Source organism: Canis aureus, chromosome 34, assembly GCF_053574225.1.
Source record: "Canis aureus isolate CA01 chromosome 34, VMU_Caureus_v.1.0, whole genome shotgun sequence".
Taxonomy (NCBI): domain Eukaryota; kingdom Metazoa; phylum Chordata; class Mammalia; order Carnivora; family Canidae; genus Canis; species Canis aureus.
The window spans coordinates 8,651,292-8,661,504 of record NC_135644.1 but is presented as its reverse complement, the minus strand read 5'-3'; the positions used below and the strand labels follow the sequence as shown (position 1 = coordinate 8,661,504).

At 41.4% G+C, this 10,213-nt stretch overlaps 1 protein-coding gene and 1 long non-coding RNA gene across 4 annotated transcripts in view; one reads left to right on the top strand and one right to left on the bottom strand.

Moving 5' to 3' along the window:
- The window catches only part of TTN (titin), a 274,020-nt gene that overhangs the window by 50,486 nt on the left and 213,321 nt on the right, over positions 1–10,213 (bottom strand). The window contains exons 279-297 of the mRNA XM_077883161.1: positions 9,907–10,206; positions 9,291–9,593; positions 8,742–9,017; positions 8,340–8,639; positions 7,943–8,245; positions 7,488–7,787; positions 6,500–6,787; positions 5,847–6,143; positions 5,454–5,756; positions 5,050–5,355; positions 3,884–4,171; positions 3,501–3,791; positions 3,123–3,410; positions 2,360–2,947; positions 2,164–2,268; positions 1,528–1,725; positions 1,121–1,417; positions 444–1,031; positions 50–352 (exon numbers count right to left, since the gene is read on the bottom strand). Coding sequence (XP_077739287.1) covers positions 50–352; positions 444–1,031; positions 1,121–1,417; positions 1,528–1,725; positions 2,164–2,268; positions 2,360–2,947; positions 3,123–3,410; positions 3,501–3,791; positions 3,884–4,171; positions 5,050–5,355; positions 5,454–5,756; positions 5,847–6,143; positions 6,500–6,787; positions 7,488–7,787; positions 7,943–8,245; positions 8,340–8,639; positions 8,742–9,017; positions 9,291–9,593; positions 9,907–10,206 — 5,922 coding nt within the window. The remainder of the gene's footprint in view (positions 1–49; positions 353–443; positions 1,032–1,120; positions 1,418–1,527; positions 1,726–2,163; positions 2,269–2,359; positions 2,948–3,122; positions 3,411–3,500; positions 3,792–3,883; positions 4,172–5,049; positions 5,356–5,453; positions 5,757–5,846; positions 6,144–6,499; positions 6,788–7,487; positions 7,788–7,942; positions 8,246–8,339; positions 8,640–8,741; positions 9,018–9,290; positions 9,594–9,906; positions 10,207–10,213) is intronic.
- Positions 1–10,213, top strand: part of LOC144304669 (uncharacterized) — an 82,915-nt gene that overhangs the window by 66,941 nt on the left and 5,761 nt on the right. Inside the window, exons 3-6 of one of the 3 annotated variants that reach the window (XR_013371597.1) lie at positions 2,836–2,917; positions 3,388–3,429; positions 8,924–9,100; positions 9,561–9,628. This is a non-coding gene — a long non-coding RNA (uncharacterized LOC144304669). Of the gene's footprint in view, positions 1–2,835; positions 2,918–3,284; positions 3,430–8,923; positions 9,101–9,560; positions 9,629–10,213 lie in introns of all 3 variants that reach the window. The other 2 variants (XR_013371596.1, XR_013371598.1) reach the window with 2 other exon arrangements.

Sequence of the window (10,213 nt, the reverse complement as noted above, 5' to 3'; positions counted from 1 at the left end):
TATTGGCACTTCCAAATGAGTGGTGTGGAAAAAAAAAATAAATACTAACATGCTACGTCTTTCATCAGGACAGGATTTGAGGCTTCGCTAGGTGGACCAATTCCGGCTTTGTTTTCCGCGCTGACCCGGAATTCGTAGGTGTTTCCTTCTTGCAGTCCTGTTACTTTGCATCTGAGATCCGAAACTGGCATCTTTGTTGCTCTCACCCACCGTAAGCTTTTCTTTTCTCTCCTTTCGATGTGATATCCTGTGATTTCACTACCACCGTCATCCACTGGTCTTTTCCAACTGACAGTGGCAGTGTTTTTAGTGACATTTGATACCTCTGGTTTTCCAGGAGGGCCAGGGGGACCTGAAAAGGAAGCATATTTATGAGAAATCCATGCTTTCATAAACGGTGCTGCAAATGTTAACGTGTCCGCTCCCTCATGTGCTCTACATACCGAATCTGTCCACCATTTTGACAGGTTCCGACTGTACAGGTTCTCCTTTCCCATACTGGTTGACAGCTGAGACCCGGAAGACGTACTCATTCCCTTGGATAAGTTTGGTTGCCACATGCCTGCAAGACTGAATGTCTTCAGCGACCACTGTCCACAAAAGTCGACTGGTTTCTCTCTTTTCAAGGACATAGGACTTAATTGGTGAGCCGCCATCCTCCAATGGCGGTGTCCACGTAAGCGTTGCTTTTTCAGCAGAAACGTTACTGATTTCAATGGGACCGGGGGGACCAGGTACATCGAGGACTGTTACCTTCACGTGTTCCTCCTTTGTGCCAAAAGGATTGGTAGCAGTAATGGTATATTCACCTGCATCTTTTCTAGTGGCATACTTGACAGTAAGCATGGAAGATGTTGGGGTCGAAGATATCTGAACGATATCTGATGGTCTAATGTCTTTTCCTGCCCTAGACCAACTCGACTTTGGAAGGGGCTTGCCATGAATGCTAATGGCACTCAAAACAATGGTATCTCCTGCTTTAATTGTCAGCCCGTCTTTTATTGTGGGATCAAGGACAATGGTCGGTGCCTCTGCAAAGAAAAAAATACATTTTAATCAGAAAAGGAAGGAGGCTTAATTTTCTATTTTTTTACGTACATGAAAAGTAAAGTAGACTCACCGTATTCATCCTTGCAAATAACGGTTCCTGTACTTTCTGAGGGAGCACTGATAGCACCTGCTGTATTCTTTGCTCTAATTCTGAATTCATATTTTCCACCTTCAACAAGGTCAGTGACGGTAAAGGCACAATCTGGGACATTAACATGGTTGGCTTTCGTCCAAGATTTAGAGGGTAGATCCCGCTTCTCCACTATATAACCAGTCAGCTTATGACCACCGTCATATTTGGGTTCAGTCCAAATGAGGGTCACTGAATTCCTTGTTACATTAATAACCTCAGGTTTGCCAGGAGGATCTAAAATGAAGCAAAAAGCCAGTCAAATACCAGCGTTTTTTTTTTTTTTTTTTTTTTTTTTTTTTTTATGCAGAACACACACATGGGCCTTTCTTTGTGTAATGACTTACCAATCGGATCAAGTGCCACAACTGGCTCTGACGGCAGGCTTGGCTTGCCTACTCCTGCTAAATTGATTGCCATAACTCGGAATTCGTATTCAAGACCTTCAGTTAATCCTGTCACTTTGAAGTCTTTCATCCTGATAGGAGTCTTGTTAGCTCTCTTCCACATTAGGCTGTTTCTTTCCTTGAATTCAATATGATACCCTACAAAATAGAGCCGGTGAATTTGTCAATTCAGGTAGGAAACACAAATGCCAACCTGATTCTTGAATACATGTTTTTGCCCAGATAGTTCCACATAATATGGAAGAAATAGTCATTCTTGATAGCATCTACACTTTTTTAGCTAAGGACTATTTTCTTTTCTCTTGGAATCTATGCATTTATTCCACCTTCTGTTGAAAAATTCTAACTTACAAAAATAGATGTCACTCAGAAAGACTTTTCTTATTAACTATTAGGAGATTTTCATTGAAATCAAGTATGAGCTTAATTCATGCTTGATGTACTGAAAGGCAAAAACGTTACCATCTGTGTGGGTAGTGCTATAAATTAAGAGCATACATTCAGCGTCTTTTCAGGGAGGAAGATTTAGAAGAAACACTAATGTAGAAGCTATAGGATTAGAGCCAAATTAAATACCTGTAATTGGGGAGCCACCGGTTTTCCTGGGGTCAGTCCAAGTTAGAGATACCGAATCATGTCTGACTTCCACGATATTAGGAGGTGGGGGAGCATCAGGCACATCTGGGAAAGAGTAAATGATGCAAGATTTAGGAGTAGGGCACTTCCTCAAAAACATATTTCGCTTTGTGTTTTCTGACTCTGGGATACTTACCAAATGGATGTTTAGCAACAACTGGGTCTGATTTCAGGCCTTCTCCTACACCATATTTATTTTCGGCACTGACCCTGAAGGTATATTCCATGCCCTCGTGAAGTCTGGTTACTCTGAAGGTGGTTTTCTGGACAGCTGAGGCACACGTCACCCACTTGTTGTTTACAGAATCTCTCTTCTCTAGGATATAGTTGGTGATCTCAGAACCTCCATCATCCTTTGGAGGACCCCACTTTAAGGTTATGGCTTCTGCTGTGACTTCTTCAAATTTGATCGGTCCTGTGGGGATGCCAGGCTTGCCAACAACTTTTATAGAGAGAGTTCCTTCCTTGGTGCCGGCAACATTCTTCAGCGTGATTGTGTATTTCCCAGCATCAGATTTTTGGCAGTCGTGTACCACAAGAGTTGTGTTAACGGCAGTGGACTCGACACTGACTCTTGTGTCAGTTGCTAGAGGATCTTCCCCTTTCTTCCAGGATACTGATGGAGCTGGCTTGCCCTTTATGGGGATCTTAAGACGGAAGTTGCTGTTTTCTTTAGCCAAGTAGCACAAATCAGGTATGTCCTTTAAGTCAAGGTCAGGAGCCACTGTTAAATAGCACAGATGAATTATTCTCATTTTTCAGACCAGATAATCAATTTCTTTAGATCATTAAAATTTTTAAAAGGATTTCTTTAAAATAGAAGCCAGTGAGTGGGCTCAAGAGTGCATTTTTGATGACAATAAAAGGAAATTTATAAAGATGCGTGGCTAACGACTTACCAATATCATCCTTTGCCACAGCAGTGATTTCACTTGGGGTTCCTTCTCCATTTTCATTCTCAGCACTCACTCTGAAGGTATATTCCTTGCCTTCAGTCAAATCTTTTGCGGAGTACTGTAAGCTTAATGATTTCATAACACGTTGCCACTTATTATCCTCAGTCAGGAAATCCACTACATATCCAATAATTCGACTTCCACCATCACTGCGAGGCTTTTTCCAGCCAATGTTACAGGACGACTTAGTTACGGATATCACTTTCAGGTCCACAACTGGTCCAGGAGTTTCTAAAGCAAAGGAGAAATGGTAAGTGTAAGCCTCAGAAAACCAAGGTAAGAGGTCACTCAAAATGATGGGGTAGTAGCTCATTTGCTTACCGGAAGCTTTGACGGCATCACGTGTTTCACCAGGATCACCAATGCCATACTCATTTTCAGCAAACACCCTGAAGAAGTAGGATTTTCCCTCCTCCAAGTTGGACACTCTGAAGCTTGTTTTTGAGCACTCAGTTGTCACCGTAGACCAGGACTTCCTCTCTGCATCACGTTTTTCTACCACATAGTTTATGATGGGACTTCCGCCATCAATAATGGGAGGATCCCAGGTAACATAAGCAGAGTCTTTGGATATTTCCTTAACAGTGACATTGACAGGTGGCCCAGGAGTATCTGGACAAATCGTGGGTAAATGAGAAATGAATATATAAAAAATACACAGACTACATTTTTAACATACGATTGTTTTCTTCAAATAGACTTACCGAGCACTTTCACTACGATGGTGTATTCCTTTTTACCACAGCTGTTCTCCAGAGTCAAGATATATTTTCCTGCATCATATTTGTTCACATTTTCACAGCGCAAGAAAGTGTCAAAGTCTGTTGATTTTATGTCAAGTCCAATCCTTTCTCTTAGATTGACATTTGGCTTAGACCAAGTTATCTTTGGAGGTGGACGTCCTTTTACTGGTACATACAGTCTCATTGTAACTCCGGCACGTAGTATGAGTGTTTTCCTCAAATCAGCATCGAGTTCTCCCTCAGGTGGAACTGTTCAAAGTTAATAATTTAATGGTCAGGTGTATTTCCAAGGACTAGCCTCATCACTCCTGAAGTAAGGTTCTTTTCCAGAACTGATTTCTTGGTCTTTAAAAAATTCTTAGTATGATCCTCAAAACTTTTGTCAACTATTTCAGTACTCTATCCATCTTCCAACATTCTACTTCTCCTACAGGCTAGAACAACTTTTCCCTGAAGGATCTGTACCTCCTCTCTTCCTCTTCTCACGAACCTTCCATACTCTCAAACTCTGTATGTTAAATGTAGATAATTGATTCTTGGCTCTCTTTCATTCTTGTTTTTCTTTTCTAGATCCAGTAAAGACTCTCTGCTCTATATTCTCTCTTTCTTTATTTCATCATGGGAAGAATAATACATAGGGGGTGAAGTATAATACCAAATAATTCAAAATAAAAGAAGAAATGGTTATGGGAAATAAGCAAATAGAAGAAATGATGAGAAGGGAAATTAGGATGGAGAGCCTACAATTACATACTTATGAAGAGAGGGGTGGATTAGAAGAGGAAAAAAAAAACCCATTAGAATGCCAAGTAGCTCACTACGTTAGTTTAAAAAAAAAAAACAAAACCTCTTTATTTTCAGACTTAAATTCCTATATTCCACATTCTTTTGAAGACACGAGTTCTCATGCAAGCATGAAAGGCTTTTCAGAGCCGCAGATAAGCCTGCATTCCATTTGGTCCGTATACAATACCTTAAAGTACCAACCCAGCTCTCCTACAATGTACTCTGAGAGCTGCCAACTCTAATGCTCATAAATAAACAAATCTACATAAGGGACTTCTGTCCTGCCTTTTATTATATGACCAATGAGAAAAACTCTATTTCTCGTGGTCATAGACACTTACTTAAGATGTCCTTGGGACAGTGTTTGTCTGGCACATCACTGGGGTCGCTGTATCCAATCTTATTAACAGCATACACACGGAACTGATATTCTGTGTTTTCCATTAGGCCAGTAACCTCGAAGCGGGTTTTCTGTAGCTTCTGTGGTAAATTGCACCTCACCCAGTTATCAGAGTCAGCTCGTTTTACTTCGACAAGGTAACCAATGATAGGGCTACCACCGTCATAGGCTGGCTTGCCCCACGATAGACTCACGGAGCTGCGGGTGGTATCGTATACTTTGGGAAAAGCTGGTGGGCCAGGAGGATCTGAGGAGAAGTAACCGAAAAATGTCATTAAAATCTCATTGGTGGTTGTTCAGGGTTGATTATTACATAAGAAATGGGACTCTTTCACGAAAACTTACACAGAGGGTCCTGGGCATAAGCAGCTTTGGATGCATCACTGGGTTTCCCTGGTCCAGCCTTATTTATAGCTGTAACTCGGAACTCGTATTCGGTGCCTTCTTGGAGACCTGTTGCTTTTATTGTTCTTTCTATAACAGGTTTCCTGTTGACTTTAGTCCAGTTAACTGCATGGGTTTCTCTCTTTTCTACCAAGTAGCCAGTGATAGGTGAGCCGCCATCATCTGCTGGTGGTTTCCAGCTGACTGTCATGTGCTCTTTGGTTATGTTGCTAATAACAGGAGGATCGCAGCGCCCGGGTGGGTCTGCAGAGATTGATCGAAAAGTTAATATGCCCTTCTAACAGGTAACCTTTAAAAAAAATAAAATGAAAAACTAGAGGAAAACATTCCTACCATATGGGTTCTTAGCAACTGCTGGTTCCGTGAAGATTGGATCCCCCACTCCATATTTATTCTCAGCACAAATTCGGAACTGATACTCATGGCCCTCTATAAGTTTCTCCACGCTGCAGCTGGTGATGGGCACAGTCGCCGAGACCTGTGCCCAGTTGGGTCTGCTTGTTTCACGTTTGTCAATAATATAGTTGGTGATTTCTGAGCCTCCGTCTTCAAGAGGAGGTTCCCAAGAAAGCATTGCACGATCTGCATACATTTTGTTGATTTTAACAGATGCTGGAGGACCTGGTTTATCTGAGAGAGAATAAGAAAGGCAAGTGAAGTCTTTCACTAACACATGTGAAATGGGGAATGAGTAGATTGGAGGTCTGGAGACCTGGCTGCAGTCTTTCTATTATCATTAAGTTCCTATATGACCTTCAAAGGTACATAGTTTTTCAGAGTCTTAATTTCCTTATATGTAAGCTTTGTAACTGGACTTCTAATGCTCTTTTCAGCTCTAAAATGCCATTGCCCTGTGATGAGAATAAGTCTCTCATTACAAAAGATACATCAGGGTATGTATCTTTTCTCACATAGGATTTTGTAAATTCTATTACATCACATTAACCAAAGTAGAACATCAAATTCTAAATAAGCACTTTAGTTACCTAACACTTTAAGCTTAATTGTGGCTGATTTGGAGCCGCTTGAATTTTCGGCAGTAATGGTATAGTCGCCTGAGTCCTTTCTGTTCACGCTGAACAGCTCCAGGGTGCACAGGTTCCGCTGCATGGCCATCTTTATGCCTTCTGATGGTTTCAGGAGTGTGCCCTCCTTCTTCCAAGAGACTGTTGGCATTGGTTTACCAAAAACAGTAGCATCCAGGCAAACGTTAGTCCCAGCTTTCACGGTAAGCAAAGATTTCATAGCCACACTCAGGTCTATCCTGGGAGGAACTGGAAAGAGAGAAGATAAGGATTTTAATTTAAGCAAAGCGACATTGTATCATTCTTATTAATAAAAGTAGGAAATTCATAATGCTCAGTCTCTTTCAAGATGAGATTTTTACAAATAACATTTATTATAAAATAATATATTTAGGGGTGCCTGGGTGATTTTAGTCAGTTAAGCAGCTGACTCTTGATTTCAGCTCAGGTTGTGATCTTGGGGTCATGACATCAAGCACAGCATCAGGCTCCATGCTCAGGGAGGAGCCTGCTTGAGATTCTCTCTCTCTCTCCCCTTCCCCCACTTGTGCTCTTCCTCTCTCTCTTTCTCAATAAATAAAATCTTAAAATAATATAGGTTTAATGTAGAAGTTTGATAATGCTAAAAATATAAAGAAAAAATAAATATCTTCTGTAATTCCAACATCCTTAAATTTTCACTATTATCATTTGCTACATTTCCTTGTCACCTCTCTGTGCCCATGTATAGTTGAAATTATATAGTCCTCTTAGTTTTTGTGTCTATTTTTTTAGTTTAACATGTCAGTAAGATTCTCCATAATCATAATCTTTAGTTGTCTGTATACAAAGTACCTATCGTTTGACTTGGTTACCACTCCCCTCACCCCCGTGATGTATATTTAAATTAGGAAGAATATACATTATAAGTACTTTCCACCTTTACTTATAAGACTCAACAGAATCTTACCATTTTCTGCCTGGATGGTCACTGGATCAGAAGGTTCAGAGGGCTGGCTAATGTTTACTGCGGTCTTGGCAATTGCTCTAAACTGATACTGAGCATTTTCCTCCAAGCCAGTGACTGTGTACTCCTCCCGGGGAATCTGGTGAGGTGAGGTGTTGCACCGTACCCACTTATCACCAGGAAGTTTGCAAGCTTCTACAAAATAGCCAATAATTTTGCTGCCTCCATCGTGTTTTGGACGAGCCCAGATGAGGGACACAGTACTCTTGGAAATATCGATAACTTCAGGCTTTCCAGGAGGATCTAAAACCAGAAGAGGTATTTTCAGCATTTATCTTAACAGCAGAAGGTACGAACTTCCATATTTCACATTATAACCCAGAAATATTTAGAATAATCTTCAAAGACTCTAAGATTTAAATATGCTCCCATAACAAGCGCTAACACAAATTACTTACCAACTGGCATTCTTGCGGTTACGTATTCTGTTGGCTTGCTGGGTGGGCTGGATCCAGCTTTGTTTAGTGCATAGATTCTGAATGAATACTCAAGACCTTCTACAAGGCCAGCACAAGGATATTCCAGTGACCGGACAGGAGTATCATTAGCTTTCACCCAGAGCAAACTGTTTCTTTCTTTGCGTTCAATCAGATAACCGGTAATGGGACTCCCTCCATCGCTGTCTGGTCTGTCCCATGCCACAAATATGCAGTCTTTGTTGACTTTAGTGACTCGTGCATTCTTTGGTTCACTAGGAACACCTGGGGAGGAAGTCAAAGGAAATGTCAGGTGTTTTTCGTAAGTAACAGACTGGAAAGAAAACAATTTTTTTTTTCTCCCTGAAAGAAACCTTACCAAATGGGAACTTAGCTAGCATCTTTGGAGATGTGAGAGGCTCTGAAATGCCAAATCGATTTTCAGCACGGACTCGGAAGATATACTCCTGGCCTGGGATCAGTTTTCCAATCCTGCAGGAAGTTTTTGTCACCGAAGCTAGAGCTGTCACCCAATCACCTCGGCTCACGTCACATTTCTCTACTATGTAATTGGTGATGTTACTGCCTCCATCCTCCAGAGGGATGTGCCATGACAGGGAGCAAGCATCAGCGTCTATGTCAGAAATGTCAAATGGAGGCTGAGGGGGCCCAGGAGCATCTGCATAAACCAAGAGAAAGAAACATAAGAACAGGGATTTGAGAGGAAAAAATGCTTCTGATCTTCATATTTAGATAGCCATTTGTCTAATGTTTAACCTACCCATGACGATAATTTTGATTTTTTGAGTGTCTGTCCCGGAACTGTTCTCTGCAGTGAGGCTGTAGTAACCACTATCTTTCCTAGTAACATCTTTAATGATCAGGATTGAAGAAGTGTCTGCTTTGTGCACTGCCAGGTGGCTGGAAGTGACGACATCATCTTCTCCTTTTTTCCATTTACAGACTGGATGGGGCTTTCCATACACGTGGGCTTCAACTCGGAGTTTCTTCCCAGCCTTAATAGTAATTTGCTCTGGCATAAGGATCTTTGGAGGCACTAAAAGCAAAATGAAAATTCATTACGTTTGAGGGGAGGTGAAATTTCCTCTGGTGGAGACCTATACTAGTGTTTCTTAAACGGTAGGTGGCAACCCATCAGTAGGTTGGAATTAATCTTTGCATTACAGCTAATATTTTTTTTTAAAGAGTAAGATTGAAGAAAAAAAAAAATAAAGAGTAAGATTGAACCAAATAGAGAATATGAGTGTTCAGTCTCTATGTCAAAAGAAAAACTTTTATCACGTGTTACAATGAGACAGTGGCCACTTACACAGCTGTTCTTTGGCCTCATATACTCCTTCAGCTTCTCTTGGCAAACTGACTCCAACAGCATTTCTGGCCGCTACTCTAAATTTATACTTCTTTCCTTCCTTTAGGCCAGTGACGACCAGGCTGAGATCTTTTACCACTGAGTACTCTGTCCAGCGATCTGCAGGCTGTTCCTCTTCTCTGTAACTTATGATGTAGCCATCGATTTTAGCACCTCCATCACGCAGGGGAGGTAACCAGGCTAACGTAGCACTGTTCTTTGTCATTTCAGTAACTTCTAGTTTCCTTGGAGGATCCGGCTCACCTAGAAGAAAAATGTGATTTTGAAGAACTGTCCAGGTAAACTAATCAAATCCCTTTGTTACTACACCAAAATGTTTGAGTATGCCACTTGCTTTGAAGCATGTGGAAACTGTAGCTCAGTGTGGTGAAAGTGAATAGTAACAGGATGGGGCAGATTTAAAAAGTCTTTAATGAGTCAGTTAGATATTCATTTGTACTGTTTGGGTCTCTACAAATTAAAGCCCTTTTGGTGTGGTAGATTAAAATGTGTCCGTATCTTGACCTTGCTAAAGTAGGAGACTGGAGTTAAGAGGAGGAAAACGGATAGAACTTACACAGAGGATCTGATGCAAGCACTGGTTTGGGGACATCTGCTGGCACACCAGGGCCATACTCATTGACAGCAGTTACTCTGAAGTAGTACTCGTTCCCAGGGACGAGATTGGTGACTTGGCAGCTCGTTTTCTTGACTTCTGGGTTAACGGTCGACCACGTCTTTCTCTCTGCTTCACGCTTCTCCACGATATAATGTGTCACTTGGCTCCCACCATCATTCTCAGGAGGGGCCCAGGAAATGTGGCATGAGGTTTTTGTGACATCCGAAACTTTTAAATCAGTCACAGGTCCAGGAGTATCTGTGAA